Here is a 16,669-nt window from a genome sequence, read left to right as displayed (position 1 = left end):
CTTGCAAGTAGAATCCTTATTAATCAAAAGCGATGTATACATTATTGATGTATGGACAGATATTAAGAATGGCAGTAAAAAGAAAAGCTGTGCACATATTCTCTATTCAGACATCCTTGTCCAAAATTTCATAAGTTCTACTTCTTTATATGTTCTACTTTTCCACTACAGACCTCTCCCCCACCATGGCCATGAAAGAAACCCAAACAAAAAAGAAACCCAGAAAAACACACCCTGTCTCTAAAAACTTGACCTTTGTGGAACATCTGTGGGTTTTATTGTTGTTTTGTTGTTTTGGTTTTGGTTTGTTGTTTTTGTTTTTTTTTTGTTAGTGCAACAAGGACAGAGGCTAAGAAGGCTCAGAGGGAAATTTTTAAAATAAAAATATTGTCCTGGGTTCAGCAGTAGCAGTCATGTTTCTCCTCCTTGGTAGCTGGTGCAGTGCAGTGTTTTGACTTTCGGCTCGGGAGCAGAGCTGATAGCGATGTTTTGGTTTGGCCAAGGACTTTGTGAGCCTCATGCTGTGCCAGGGAGGAGGGGAAGCTGGGAGGAAGCAGAGACAGGACACCTGACCCAAACTGACCAAAGAGCTATTCCATACCACAGCACGTCATGCCCAGGATGTAACTGGGAGTTAGCCGGAAGGGCTGGGAGACTGCAGGGTTGGAGGAGGTATCGGTCGGAGCTTGGTCGGGCTTGGGGGGCGAGTTATCGGTCAGCGGGTGGTGAGGTGTTGTATTCTCTTCCCTTGTTATTTCCTTTATCATTATTATCATTGGTGGTAGCAGTAGTGATTTGTGTTATACCTTAGTTACTAAACTGTTCTTATCTCAACCCATGGGAGTTGCATTCTTTTCAATTCTCCTCTCCATCCCTCCGAGAGCAGGGGGAGGGCAAGAAAGGGGGGGTAAGTGAGCGAACGAGTTACCTGACTGGGTTTAAACCACGACAAATATCTTTTCATATATTCTCCCATAACCTGGGGACAAGTGAGAGGGAGCTACTGTCCTTAACGAACTATACCATTGTCCAAACCCATCCCTCAGCCTATTTGTTCTTCTGAGGGAGCACCTGCTCATAGGGAGAGGGTAGGTGCACAGCTGAGCCTAGAATTTAATTGCTGATTACTAGCATATATCTACTGTGGCAGCTTGTTTTGTATCACAGTTGCAAGCTACCCAATTGAGTTATTCAGTTTCTTATCATCTCCAAATTTAGCCTAACATACGTCTAATCACAGAATAGATCACATTAAAATATACGATACTGAGCTACATGTTTCAAATATATAAGAAATGTGGAAAACTCCTGTGGCTCATGTTTCATGGCTGCAAATTCAACACTGCTTGCCTGGTTTTACCTTCATCTGGATTTCTATATTAGTCATCTTCAGTATGACTGGTTGAAAAGTTGCTGGATTTGATGAATATTTATCTTCTCAACAAGAGTTTTGAGAGAGAGCATCTGCTTCCTTTAAGATTTTAATCCTGTTAGCTAGATGTCAACACTTTCTACAGTAGTATCTCAACAGCATTTTTCCTGTTAGCTCTAACCTTTGCACTTGATTGTAATGCTATGATATGTGTGAATATTATCAGCAATAAAGCAAACTTGCTATATACTTACAGCAATTAAAAGAGATGTCAAGAGAAAAAATCCTAGGGTAATGACCTGTATGTGCTTTAAGGCTTTTTTATTTTCAAATTTGAGCAGCTGTTAATGGATTTGGGAGTAGCATAGTTATCAGCAGCTTAGGAGCTGCTAAATATTCCTATTTGGGGTGGCTGGTGAAGTAAATTATTATTTGGGAGGTTAATTATTTATTTATTTATTCTTTAAGGGAGCAGCGAGCATCAGGTTGCCCAGTAGGGAAGCTGGGAGACCCTGGAGGGTCATGCTCAAGGGTGGGACGTGCCCCACCAACAGCACAGTCTCAGAACACATCGCCAGAGCTGGTGCTGGTAATGGGGTCCATCAGCTATCCCAGACGCAAGTGATGAACCAGGTCCAGGGTCCATCCATGGCTTACAATCAGAAGTGAAAGGAGACAGGGCCAGAGCATAGGTCCAAAAGGTCCATCCAGCAGAAAGCTTGCCTATAGTTCAGGTCTAAATTCTACCCACCATGCAGAAGTGGAGAACAGCATTCCCACAGCATAGTTCAGATCTGGACCTCTAGCCTTGGACGGCCCTGAAATGGACCTGTGGGTAGTGGTGGATAAGCGCCCCAGGTAAGGCTCCTCAGGGATGATAAGACCGATTAATGCTCTCAGAGCCCTAACATTTTTGTTGGCTTTGATGAGAAAATGCACGAGCCGGCTTCACTGTGTGCTTGCAGCCCAGAAAGCCAGCTGTATCCTGGACTGCATCAAAAAAAGCGTGACCAGCAGGTCAAAGGAGGTGATCCTGCCCCTCTACTCTGCTCTCGTGAGACCTCACCTGGAGTATTGTGTGCAGTTCTGGTGTCCTCAACATAAAAAGGACATGGAACTGTTGGAACAAGTCCAGAGGAGGGCCACGAGGATGATCAGGGGACTGGAGCACCTCCCGTATGAAGATAGGTTGAGAAAGTTGGAGCTGTTCAGCCTGGAGAAGAGAAGGCTGTGTGGAGACCTCATAGCAGCCTTCCAGTACCTGAGGGGGGTCTATAGGGATGCTGGGGATGGACTCTTCATTAGGGACTGTAGTGACAGGACAAGAGGTTAATGGGTTAAAACTTAAACAGGGGAAGTTTAGATTGGATATAAGGAGGAAGTTCTTTACTGTAAGTGTGGTGAGGCACTGGAATGGGTTGCCCAGGGAAGTTGTGAATGCTCCATCCCTGGCAGTGTTCAAGGCCAGGTTGGACAGAGCCTTGGGTGGCATGGTTTATTGTGAGGTGCCCCTGCCCATGGCAGGGGTTTGGAACTAGATGATCTTAAGGTCCTTTTCGAACCCTAACTATTCTATGATTCTGTGACCCTTTGCCTCTCTGCCAGTGCTGCTTTTGATTCTTGAAGATTTTCTCTCCTTGTAATATGACACAGAAAAAGCAGAAATGAAGAACTAAAAGCAGCTGTCCTATTTCAGGTGGCACATGTTATCTTTTCATTTCTTCCTATGACACAGGCATGAAGGATACTTCTCTCAGCAGAGTTCTTTGAGGAGTATTTATAGAAAAGTCAGGATCAGATCCTTTACATCTCTACTAGGTCTCTAAACAGAAAGTATGACCAATGACATTAAACACCTTTTAAACATTTTAAAATAGACAAATAGAACAATTTATGGAGGCAGCATGGCAAGCAACAGAGACCTTTAACCTGAAATTAGTATCACAAAGACCCGTAAGATTCTATCAAAGGAGCATGTAAAAATAGCAAAACTGCCTGGATAGCTGAGACATTGGTGTGAATTTGCTCCTGTTGATTGCAGTCTCTAAAGTCTTTGTCACATATAGCAGAAGAATTAAGCAGGGACACTCACTGCGGTCTTTGCTGTGGCATAACATTTACAAATAAATAAATAAACCAGTGTAGTCCTTAACTGCTGTTTATTTTAAAAAAAAGCAAAATTTACAGGTACCGTATTTGCCAACAAACTTTGCACAAGACAAGAAAGATGCAATACAGCTCTAGTGGTAGATTTTACTTTATATTTTACAAACTATAGCTGTCTTGAAAAGAATCAATTCCCTGCTCTTTAATATTTTAAAAAATTTATTTTACCTTTTATTTTCGGGAATGAAAACATAGTTAGCAATACAGATACATTATATTTTTTCATTATCACTCAGCACAAGCTACAGCACAAATACTGAGGCCAATCATGTGCAATAAATTCAATCTATTTTACATATTGCTATAAAAAGTTGCAAGTTGCTGCTTGGCTTTCAAGGGCCTAAATGGCAGTGTAGTTCTTAGTATAATTAGTCAATTTGATCTTTTCTGGGAAGATAATATTAACTGAGAGATTTTCCCCATTGTTAGATTTCAGAAAAAAGTTCTTTTTCTTGCGTAGGAGATGACTGTATTTGGCATTAGCAAGCCACATTTCGCATTTTGAAAAAAACACAATCCCAGTTGTACCCAAGACAACAAGACATGTAAGCAAGCCCAGTACAACAAAACATATCACCTGGCTTCTACTCAGCAAGGGATCTGCATTTTGGATAGTTTCTTTCATTGTTATTTTCAAGATTTCTTGTTGATGCACTGATCTGTGATGAGCTTTTGAGGTCGGCTTGTAATTCTGCATGTGCCTTGTCTCCATATTTGCTTCAGAAAGACTTGTGTTTTTGATGGGATGTTTGCAGGTCACACCAATGAATTCTGATTTACAGATGCATTTGAATCCTCCTTGGGGATGTTCACTGCATGTCCCTCCATTCTCACATGGGCCACTTGCACAGAACATGACACGGCTGCTGCAGAGCTTTCCTGTATAGCCAGGGGGACACAAACAGCTGAAACCCACACCAGTATCTGTACATGTTCCTTCATTTTCACACGGGTTGGATTCACAGTCATCTCTATCTATTTCACAGAAGTTGCCAGCAAAACCAGAAGGGCACAGACAGGAAGCATGGGGTGCAAAACCATCGTCATCAATGCACGTTCCTCCATTCTGGCAGGGAGAACTAGAATAGATAACAACCACACAGACAAAACTGAATTTAAAGTCCAATGAAAGAAGCTATTATGAAACATTTTATGCAATAAAAGGGGCTGTTTTTCTTTAGAAGAGCCAATTCCAAATGCAAATCCACTGAAGTCAATGAAGTTGAATCAAGAATGAGTTTGTTCAACAGTTTTCTCAAAACAGATTATAATTTCTTCTGCCGACCGTTCGGGCAGGATTAGTAGACTAATATATAAATTCAATCTGAAGAGCTGTGAAGGGATTTAAAATTATTTCAAACACCTATTCAAATTAAGCTTCCCACTGTTTTCGTATGCTTAGAGCCATTTAGCTGAGCTACTATTCAGACAAAACTGAAAAAAGACACTAGCACCATGGCTTTGTTTTCCACCTGATTATTCAAAAAATAATCCATGTGTTGTATTGGCAAAGAAAAATACTCTGCCATAGCTGCTAGATGTAAAGCTGATCAATTTTTTTCTGCTTCTCCAGTGCTCTATGACACAAAAAATTTAGAAGCAAACATAGTTTCCTGCAAACTGTTGTTCAGCCAAAAATTCTGATAAATGTAATAAAATATGTAAGTGGGATAGTTTCAGCCTTGCCAAAGGCAGCTGTAATGTGAGGACAGAACCACAGGAAACCAAGTATTTCAGCAAACCATTTAGGAACTTAATAATTAGTAGCCTGGTACTATGTGTTAAGTGATGTAAATTCACTGAGACATCTTTTTTTATCTTTGCAATGTACCTTACTGAGTGACAGGTCAAAAGATAGGGCCACCCATTGACAGAAAGGTACAAACATCAATTCAGTGGAGCAATGTGGACTTGGTCCTTTAGCTGGCCCTGTTGGGAGAAAAGGGACCCTGGGTCACAGGTTTACAAATAAATCTCAAAACCCACTTTCATGGCAGCTCATCATATATGAGAAAAGCTTTTAAAACTTAATAATAAAACCTAAAGATGAGTAACACTTGGCAAAGCTTATGACAAGCCTCTCTGACAGCACCACTTTTCCTAATACTCTGGTGGTAGCTACAATAGAGAGCACCCCAAGTAACTCTGGCTTTACTGGGGACTGAAATACTTGGTGGCCACCCATCATGAGAGCCTTAATATTGTGGTAGGTGACTCATCTGCCTGTTTTTTGCTGCTTTCATATAAACTGCTGATAAACCTCTTTGTATTTTCCTTCATTGTAGATGTTGGCTGGGAAAAAAAACCTACTGAAAGAACAAACTGGAAGTCTGGAAGCAGTATTAGGAAAGCAAAAGGTGTGGGTTTCACTAGATTTTGACATAGCAGTTGCTGGTGACAGCTTGAGGTGATCATGCAAACAAGGAATTTGAGCACAATCACTAGCCACTGTGTCTGCTTTCAGCAAAATATGGAAATTGTAGTTGTACAGTCCTTGAGTAAATGAGCAGTTCTGCCCTTCTTGGAGAGTCAAGCACCCTCTCTTTGCTTTACAGGTCCCATGGAAAATCTGACAAGCTGCTTTGCATATGGCAAAGTGTAGAAGTTTGAACCCTTATGGGTGGGTTGAATTACAGTACTTTCTAGGCAAACAGGAGGAAATTGCTGGAGAATGCAAGTGTAAAATTTTTTTCCAAACCTTTCAGAAGAGTAAATAATTAAAATAAAAACACTTAAGGGCCACTATGTAGAATTTCGATACTATGTTTATTATTAAAACTGAGATGCATTTGCCTGATTTTCATATATTTAAATAAATAAAATAGTAATATTCATCTCCTTGAATAGATTGTGCAAAAATGCATTTTTGGCATTTAACACATGTTCAACAAGGTGTGGTATATGAAATGCCAGTCGTGGAAACATGGGTGCACCACTTCTTTTCTTTCCGAATACTCTGATTTCATTTTAGAAAGTACCACTTGCTGCTCTTCTTCAGAGCAAAACTTCATCAGAAACGTCAGTAATGCGGATCACGTGCCTGACTTTGTAAACAGACTAGAACAAACACTTTGATTTGTGAATTGTCTTTGTACCATCTGTAAATGTGCACTGAGGAACCAGGGACAATGCTTAGTAATATCAACTGTTACCATTTGAGGTAGAGAGAAACAGATGAAGATGTGAATGAACTGGTGTCATTATATATAATGAGGTCTCTTTCCAGGATATGAGGTGCGCTCTCTGGTGGACTGTGAAGTATTACAAGACACAGAGTGCTTATACTGAGAACAGTTGTCTTTTTGCATTAAAAGCAGATTGGCAGAGCCTGCTGCTCGTTTTCCTGAAAAGGAGACAGCATCCTAGAGAAAATTAACTGCTGTTTCAAGTATGTTGTTTCCTTAAGAAAAATTGTTCATTGTTTCCAGACTAGATCATAAGCAGTCAGTTTGAATGCAGAGTACCATCACAAAAATGTAGTTTCAGCAATTTAAAACAATAAGGATTTTAAGGAATTGCATGGAATTAACCTGTGTTATTTCATTGATGCTGTACCCCACCTGTTATCTTGGATAGTTAAAATATGCCTGGGTTCAATTACTGAAATATTTGCTTTACAGATGAAAAGTAGAGAAAGCAACACATCCCCTGTGTTAGGCAGGTAGCTTGGATCCGATTCAACGCACGTGTGAGAAGCTTAAATGTCCTCATTGTCAATGAAGAGAAACAGGCAAACCAGAGCAGTTATCTTAGAGGCTGAATGTAAACCTAAACAGAACTATGTGAGAATTAAAAGAAATGGCAAAAATATTACACTGACATAAAGTTGCAAGAATGGCAATCCTTGCCAGAGAGAGGTGTTAACGTTCCTTAAACAAGAATGTACAAGTCTTCAGGAAGATTTTGTCACAAGGTGATCTGAATATTCATCATTTTCTATCGCTGAGCAAAAGCAGAACCAGAGGTTACCAATATGGAACTAAAGAGAAAGAAGGCAATCTCCAAAAAGAAAACTGTGATTTTAAGGTGATAGTTTTACCAAGCTTGTAACCACCAGAAAGGCATTCTGTATGCTTATGAGATCAGATCCTTGATGAGCTAGAAGACAGCAGACACTTCTAGACTTCAATAAAAACACTAGCTCACATTTTCTTTAACTTTGAAAGGTCACCCTTTTTCCAAGCATTTCTACCAGCAATACTGCTGAAAAGTTTTCAGTCTGTGTCTGTTGCCTCTTGTCCTTCCACTGAACACCTCTAAGAAGAGTTTGGCTTCATCTTCTTGGCTTCTCTGCATCCAGTATTTATACATATGAGTAAGTTCCCAGTACTCTTCTCTAGGCTAAATAATCCAACTCACAGTCTCACCTCATATGAGAGATGTTCCCATTCCTTAATCATCTTCGTGGCCCTTCACTGGACTCACTCCAGTACGTCCATGTCCTTTTCATACTGGGGAAACCAGAACTGGGCCCAGCAATACAGATGTCTGACCAGGACTGAGAAGAGGGGAAGCATCACTTCCTTCAACCTGCTGGCAATACTGTCCCTAACGTCCCACTCAGAGAATGGAGAGCAATGGCCTCCCACACTCCCTGGTCTGGTAGAAGTAAGATTATCTCCTTCAATAAACTATGGACATACCGTTACATGTCAGTTAAGAAAAATGGCAGACTGGAAGACTAGATGTTTTTGTGCAGACAGTTTGTGTATTGGTTACTGTTCTTATTACTGTATATGGCTTGTAGGTACAGTTATCTTTCATTAGAGGTGAGAACACAGGATGGGAGGTTACTTCAAGTTTGTTTACAAAACTCTTGGGAAGGTATAAATTCACCACAATAAAATGTACAAATACTTTGAGTACTAAAATTATGCTGATAATCTTTACATCTTTACAATATGAGCAGATCAGATCTGTAAAGTTTGATAAAAATATCATTATTATATATTTTAGCACAAAGACACTTCTACTTACCAAAGAATTTTGAATAATAGTCATAAGGAGTGCATATTTTAAATTCATGACAGAAATCAATATTTACCCATTAATAATGCAAGGTCCTTTTTTGAGATGGCAGTTTTTTCCTGTAAATCCCTGGCCACACAGACAAATATATCCTCCATCACCAGTCTCTATGCATGTTGAGTTATTGGTGCAGGGTTTTGCAGAACATGGGTGAACATCTGTTTGAAAAAGCAACAGGTCTCAATTAATCTAATGAGAAAGAGTCAGTAAATAGTTAATAATACTTCAAACACAGTATAGCTTTAACAGTCCTTCATCCTGCGTTTTATAAATTCTGATTTATTCCTCCCTCTGTTAAAATAGAATTCAGATTGTTCAACTATTATTGCAAGCACTTTCAGTTTCTCTCTTCATAGCTCCCACTTGCAAATTGTTCCAGTCTATAAATAAGTAATATTATCAATAAAATATTAGTATGGGAGAAAGAAATAACTATGTACTCTAGGCATCCTTTCATAACCTTGGCTTCTCCATGAGCAGAATTGTGATAAAGCAATCAGAACTGGGAATTCTCCCCACTCCCTGCCCAGAGCCTATCATTATGTGCTTATGAACAGTCATTTAATAATAACAGAGATCAGCAAGTTCCAGAAAAAAAATTTCCTCTTTTGGCTGGGCTGCATCAAGCCCTGATATAACTGTACCGTAAGAGAAAGCTGTTTGACACCTGGACCCAAAGTCACACATCTCATTTTCTTTACAATTTCCCTGCTGAGCCACTTCCCACTCAAATGATTACTGAATTTTTAAAATAATTAAAAATAAATAAACGAACAAGAGCATATTTTAGCCAGTTAATGGAGCAGCTGCAGAGAAGATCTTACTGAAAGTTATCTCAAGCCTCACACAAACATGTGCACACATACACTTTCTAAGAAGATGAAAAGGGATTTAAGGGCATTTGTATTTTACTTCCCACAACATAACATGAAATTTAGATGATATCAAGAGGTACTGCAAAATTTTAACCATAGCAAAACATTTCAACATCCCTAGCTATTAAATATAATTTTCCCTGGATAAGAGGCTCTATTTTCTCCTGTATTAGCCTGTTTTCATTCCAAAACAACCACTTTCCATGCACTTTGAGTGCAAGCTCCAATTTTCACAAGGACCAAAGTAACCTTGAATACTTTTTGGAGCAGTGTTATTTTCACAGGCTTTAAAAGGCAGGTAATAAAGCATGAATTCTGATGCAGGAGCAAGGAAGCTCTTTGAAATATATGGATAGTGTGTATATATGCACACAAAAACACATACATTACTGTCACTAATTTATGTCAGGGATTTAATTTTAAAACACCACTTAGATACTTGTTGGAACATAATTCTTTAAAACATACTACATAAATAACCTCAAATAGCCTGGTTTATATATTTTTATCAAATTTACATCTCAAAAGGCCAACAGCCAAGTGATTTACCTGCTTCAAGTGGTAACTGAGTCTGAGATGAGAATTTTAAAAAAAGGATGACACATTTACACGTTTATGAATAGCCACAACCACACTACCAATAAATTAAGTAATATTTGTGTAAAACTAGATTATGATGCTGCAGTAAATAAAGCAATCACTGAGTGCTTTTTGGAAGGAAGGCAGACTCAGTAGTAGTTTATGTCACAGCAGTTTCTAGATCCTGTCTCATGCATGCCTAGTACGGGCATTAGAGGCTCCACCTATACTCTCTTTGTGACAGTCATCAAAGTCAAAAGTCATTAAAGTCTTGGGCAAAGAAGTCAAGTGACATATAACACAGTATACTCCAAGCTCACATCACATGTGTTTTTAGCCAGATGGAGGATGTGATTCATGCAGGAAGACAGAGGCCCAGTAATATGACTGTGCAGACACAGAGATGGCAAGATGACAGATGACTGATCTGATTTAGCAAGGTGGATCATATGCTCAAACTGGGCTGTTGTTTTATCCTGGAAATAAATTGACTAAATTGGTCTTACATTCAATGTTTGATGTGGTTCCTTGTACTGTATAGCATATGTCAGCTGCAGAGAGAAACTGTTGTGCAGCCTGGTTCCAGGTGTTTATATACCCAATTTCAAGGCTGTGTTTCCATAGGATGAGAAGATGCACTGTTAGGCAGGCTGTGGTGCACTCCACTGCAAGGAGGTTAACCAGCAGTGTTAACACTAATACCAACTCATAGATTTCTTTCTTTAAGTGCAAAGTCTGTCCACGTAATTGCAATAATAGTCATAAATGATACCACTGATCCTGCCCTACGTGTTTACCGTGGATCAAGCTCAACCTACAATCTGTGGGCCTCTAAATTACTGGGAAAGTCATTCTTGACCTGAACTGAGAACCAGAGTGTCCATAGCAAAACCAACAGCTACACAGTCGGAGGCATTAGCAAAACTACTTCATGATTCAAAACTACTCCAGAAAGGAAATTCCACAATCCAAGCCAAGGAGACCATACACTAACTTTTCTAGAAAACAGAAAAAGATATAACACCACTGGTCCAAAATTATCTTTTTTCCTCCTATGCTTAGCAAGCAAATAAGCTGCTTGAACTGTATCTGTAGTTTACAAATATTTCAGGTATTTACAGTAGTAGACAATGAACTTCAGACCTTCCCAGAGTTTTCCTTCTGGGTTTTGCCATCCTTGTGAGTTGGCATTTGCTTATAGTTGGCAACATTAAACCATATATATATGTATATGGTTATACTGGAAACTTCCTGCAAATATTAAGCTTTCTATAGCAGGAAAAAAAAAATAAATTAAAGAGAGTACCAAAACTGCATTACTCACAACTCTTCATCAGTCTCCACAGAAACAACACAAATGTAGCTTTTTAACACACCTTATCTCATTACATACCTGAAGCTAAAAATGGTCTCCAGTAGTTAAAAAATGGCACTTAATATCATAGGCATGTGAAAAATATAATAGCTGTGGCTTGCCCTCATTGTACACAAAAAGTCAGTATTGGAAGAGAGAGACACAGTACTTTGTGATAAGAAATTAATGGATTTGTATTTCCATATTTAAAAAAAACAGCATGTGTGATGCCAGTGATCCCCAAAAGGGGAGCTGCCTTCAAAACTCTTCCTTCTTCCTAACCCAAGTTTCATTTAATAGTACCTGTTAATGTGCAACAGCAAATCTGTAATAATTTAACACAGGAAACTGACATCAACTTTTTGGCAGGCACCAGTGGCTGAGCAATTAACCCATTTGAGGTTTCAGTACTTTACTTGATCAGGATAACAACATGTAGCAACCCTTCAGTAGCAAAAAAAAGAGGGCCCATCTCTTGATCCCTTGTGGCAAAATAATGCATTTAGAGTAGGTAAATCTACTGAGATAACAGACTGTCAACATAACACGTGCCTGCAGATGAAAAGAAGGTTATTTCTTTTGTCTGAATGTTCTTGGCAGCTCTTCATGGGGATCTAGATTCAAACTATCAAAGACTGAGATCACTCTGAGCACTGAGAGAAATAACAGTTTCTGAAATACCTGGCTTGTATAATATAACTGTCTTAATGAATATGTATTAGAATAATATTTTTCCATGAAGATACGGCTACAATTTCCAAAGCATTGCTTTGCATCTTACATACCAGTCGCGAGACTCAGAATTGCAAAGATACATTAGTACTTAAAAATTCAGCTAGAAACTCATGGGTTTTAAAAGTATGCCCAGCTTGAAAACCTTAATTCATTAATATACATTCATATTTAGATGTGAAGACAGTACCTTTAAAAACCTGGTCCTTTGGAGTTATTGTCAAGCAATAGAACCAAGCCTCCTAAGGTGGCAGTGGAGGGATTTTCAGTCTAGTTTTAGGAATCTATGATTGTAGATCACAGAAAGACCCATTCTTCCTCACTGGCTGTAAAAAGAATCTAGGTGGCTGTCGTGAGTACAAACACATTCGTGGGAGGTGCACAGAGCAACATCTCTTGAGAAGTTTTAGTCACATCTGCATCACTGCTACTGCAGCTCCTGCAAATGTACCAGGACTAGCTTTAAATAAGAGGCCTGTCTATGCTTATGTGTGCAGCCAGTGAGTACTGGCTACAAAGCCTGATGAGTATCTAAATGAGTACCTGAGTACCTTGCACCAAGGTCCATGTCACTGCAACATGTGAACTACCTGAAAACTTTTTATTAATTTTGAAAATTTTATCCAGTTCAAACTGCATTATCCTTAATTACTGCTTTGGGTATGCACTGGCAGAACACAGACATGCTCCATAAATTACATGCTGTATTACGACAAAAGCCTGACATGAAAAGAAAATGAGGCCCGGGTTACCTGTCCTCTTCTAGCTGCAGCTATGTGGGCTGAAGAGGCACATGCTCATGGATGCTCATGTGGCTTTGGCCCCCTCAAATCCATTTGGCTGAGAATTTGTATGTGCCAGTCAAAATAAGCCAGCTCACCAGAGGCCAATTCTACAGCTTGCTTCTGCTAAGCTGGCCCATTCTGACTGGCAAGGGGTGAGAGAGTGCACACAAGAGCTGTGCTTATGCCTCACAAGGAGGGTGCCACAAGGAAGTGGCAGCCTGTTCTGGCAGATCTTTTTCTCAGTTATATTAATACTACTCCACAGAATCATCACTGGGTTAAGTAAAGGAAGAAATAAGCACAATGCTTGCCTTTTCAAGAAGTATTAAGAAAGTAGCAGATGGATGGATAGATAGATGATAGACAGATAGATAGATAGATGTGCTAGGTAAGTATTTCAAATTATTTGATGTATTACAACTTGTATTTTTATAGAAATGGCTTATATGACATGGGAGCAGTTATTTGTTGGCCTTGTCCACAATAATCATTGTTTAAAATGGAATGAGGAGTTTACACTTTGCTCGCATGTATGACCAGTTACAAAAGATACTGCATGCTTCTGCCTAAATTATTATCAAAGTTCTGGCTTTATCTGCCACTGCCCAGAATCCCCCTATTATCTAGTACCAACAGTTATTCAGAACGACTTTAGCGTCTCTAGCACCAGATGGGGCTCTTTCACCTCACTTGCTCAAGGACAGGAAAGGATGTGCAAACCTATGTCACAGAGGCTGCCAACCCAGCCCTCCTCACAGATGCACTGCCAGGGCTTGGCACAGCTGCCGTGCAAACACCCGGGGAAAGGAACACACTGATTACAAAGAGCACCTTGCCAACCAGGCTGACACCTGAAAGAGATAAAAGATAAAGTAGAGGCATAGTTTATTTTTAATAAACATAATTGCAAAGATGCTCCCCTTTCTGAGGCACAATAAATAAACTTTTGGATACAAAATTGGACTGTGCAGCACATTTGAACAAGATACCATCAATGCTTCTGGGTACTAGCAACAGTTTATGTGAAGAAAACCGTTTCATTCAGTAAGAAAATAAATAAATAAATGCTAATCAATGTAAAGACTTCCCTTACTGGAAAAAAGTAGACTAAAAAAACACCTAGATGTCTATACTGTATGGTTCCAATTACTGCAGCCTAATAGAGTGCTGTTTCATTACACTTCCATGTTTTCAGATGACAAATCATTTCAACTTCTGTCTATTTTACCAGGACTATAAATTATTGAAGCCATTCATTCCTGTGCTAATAGTCCTGTCTGACAGATATTTTTACCTGCATTCACTGGGAAATTCACAAAATCCATTTTCTGGGTGGCAGCCAGTTTTACAGTTCACGCCTGGAAGAAAGATTTCTCACATCAAACCAGTAAAATCAGCACTCCGCAAAAAAACTGTATCACATTTCTATACACATCACTGCTGTTTTAAAAGAATCCAGAATTAATGATGCTCTGATTTCTTTCTTCAAACACATATTTTGCAAAATAAAATTTTAAATGAACTTAAAGTATGTTGCAGAGTGTTCCTATAGGATAAGTGAAATGACATAAAGAATTAACCGTGAAAGAATGAAAAGTCACTTTAGCATATGCAAACTGCATGAAAAATCACTATACACGCCTTTAAAAGGGGAATTTCGGAACAGAATCATGTATGTAATTTCATAACATGCCACTCAAAATGCACTGTTTCAAACCTACTTGAAACACAAAAGTACCTTTAGTTAAAAGGAAATTTCATTTAATGCAATGTACAATGAAAGCTTTGAATCTATTTCAACTGTACATGGGATGAAAAAGATTTACGAAAATTACCCTTTTCATTAACTCACGCATGAATAACGTGAGTTAAAGAGGTCTCAGGTACATTTTTTTGTTTGTTTCAAGTCTTTGAATCAAGCAATGTTCATCTGGAGTATCACCGTCAGCCCCTGACGTCCCGCGCAAACGGCAGGAAAGACGCACTCAGCGGGATGCAGAGGAAAAGCGTCCGAAAGCCCACCAACACGTCCACCCGGAGCGAGCCCTGGAGAAGGCTCTGCCCCCGGGGTCTGCAGGAGGACTCCTAACTCCCAGCCCCGGCAAACTCCCAAAACTTTCCCAACTCTCCACCCCTGGCTGCGCCGCTTCCCGGGGCAATCGCCGGGGTGTCCGCCGCTCTCCGCCCTCCCCCGGCGTTACCTGGGGCTGCGGGGAGGACGAGGCGCAGCAGGCAGCAGCAGCAGCCGATGAGCCCCGCGGCGCGCAGCACCATGGCCGGGGCCGCTCCGTGCACTCCGCTCCTCTACGCGCCGCGGGGAGCTCACCGGAGAGCGGTTGCGACCTGTAAGGCGGCACCCCCGCCAGCAGCGTAACGGGGAGGGAAGGGAGGGTGGAGAGAGGAAGGAAGGGAGGGGAGAGGAGGGCTGCCTACCTCCCCCCGGCCCCCGTGCCCCCCACCCGCTAGCGGGGGACCTGCCCACGGGGCGAGGCAGCCCCTTCCCAGCTCTGCTGCTTCGCTCCCCCTCCCCTGTGAGGGGTCGGGGTGAGGAGCCCGGCGACGTGCGCAACGGGGCGCGTGCGGCCGCGGGGAGAGGGAAGAAACCTGGAAGGGCTTAGAATGGAGATCCGGTGGAGGTGTGAACTTAGTCCGGCTGCCCACAAACATCTAATCTGGGTCCTGTCTTCAGAAATCTGAAGACTTTCCTGCTTAGTGATTTACATTGGAATTTCAACTGTTTTTAGGAAAGACCCCAGAAAAAGCATGGAAGGTAAAAGACACCCCCCGCCTCCCCAAAATACACCAAAACCAACCAAAAAAAAAAAAGCCAACAAAAAGCAGTACAAAACCTCCCCAATTGCTTCCTTTAACAGTCTGTTACACATGCAACAGATCAAGAAGAAATATTTCTTCCACCACAAGGCCGTTTAAATTCTGCATTTCATTCTGTGATTATTCCTTCTGCCTATCTTTTTATTCTTCCTTTGAGCTCTCTTATGGAAACAGACTGGCTATATTATTCTTTGTATTCTTTCTTGTGGTTTTTTTTTTTTTGTTTTTTAAGCAGTTATGTCTGGGTTTTGGGATTCTTGAGGGACCTGGTTTCTGCTTGTTGATTTAGTGCTTTCTTCCACCAAACCTCTTTTAGCAATTTGTCTGCATTTATGTGAAGCAACTAGAGATCCCTATAGTATGGTAAGAAAACTATTGAAGCAACTAGAGATCCCTATAGTATGGTAAGAAAACTATACAGCAGTCTGCATTTTCTCTAGAATTAATTCAAGGTTACCTGCCTGAAAATACACACACTGAAAAGAACGGATTAGCTTCAGATAGACCATTTACAGGTACCTGAAGACAATGATGTCACTCAGGTTGAATAAGTTTGCTTCTACTATGTTAGCTTTTAGTTTTAACCAAGAATAGGGGAAGTGAAAGAAAAAGGAAGAGCAGAGAATGAGGGGTGGGTTAAGAGACAACACTTCAAAGTGAGCTGTGACAGGCAGACACTGCTTCTTCAAAGCTCTCCAAAGGTTTTGTTGTCTGAGATAAACTGTGCCTACCTGACTATAGGCACAGATTGCTTCCACACCTTCTCTGCTTGCCTTGCTTTCCTTTTTACAACTGAAACATTAACTGTTTTGAAAGGTTACTTTGCCATCATGGCTTTTGCTGTAGCTCACCAGACCAAGCCTTGCTGGGCTACGGTGAATGACATTCCAGAGAAATGGAAATGTGGAATGTAATGATGGCTGCTTCATCCATCATTCATTCTTTT

At 40.4% G+C, this 16,669-nt stretch overlaps 1 protein-coding gene across 1 annotated transcript; it reads right to left on the bottom strand.

Moving 5' to 3' along the window:
• Positions 1 to 3,655: 3,655 nt before the first annotated feature.
• On the bottom strand, positions 3,656 to 15,299 carry DLK1 (delta like non-canonical Notch ligand 1). The gene is made up of 5 exons (XM_057397073.1): positions 15,093 to 15,299; positions 14,186 to 14,249; positions 13,612 to 13,742; positions 8,583 to 8,724; positions 3,656 to 4,617 (listed from the first exon to the last, which is right to left on the bottom strand). The coding sequence occupies exons 1-5, from the start codon at positions 15,163 to 15,165 to the stop codon at positions 3,879 to 3,881; spliced, it is 1,149 nt and encodes a 382-aa protein (XP_057253056.1). The 5' UTR covers positions 15,166 to 15,299; the 3' UTR covers positions 3,656 to 3,878.
• Between the last annotated feature and the right edge of the window lie 1,370 nt (positions 15,300 to 16,669).

The sequence above is a fragment of the Pezoporus wallicus genome, unplaced genomic scaffold, assembly GCF_028554395.1.
Source record: "Pezoporus wallicus isolate ANWC-B61680 ecotype Strahan unplaced genomic scaffold, APGP_CSIRO_Pwel_v1 contig_7068, whole genome shotgun sequence".
NCBI classification, from domain to species: Eukaryota; Metazoa; Chordata; class Aves; order Psittaciformes; family Psittacidae; genus Pezoporus; species Pezoporus wallicus.
This window is presented reverse-complemented; position numbering and strand designations above follow the sequence as displayed.

Coding starts and splice junctions, on each gene's coding strand:
- DLK1 (XM_057397073.1), bottom strand. CDS start 15,165: ATGGTGCTGCGCGCCGCGGGGCTCATCGGCTGCTGCTGCTGCCTGCTG. Junction 14,250..15,092: donor CGTCCTCCCCGCAGCCCCAG/GTAACGCCGGGG, acceptor TCTTTCTTCCAG/GCGTGAACTGTAAAACTGGC. Junction 13,743..14,185: donor GAATTTCCCAGTGAATGCAG/GTAAAAATATCT, acceptor TATCTCTTTCAG/GTGTCAGCCTGGTTGGCAAG.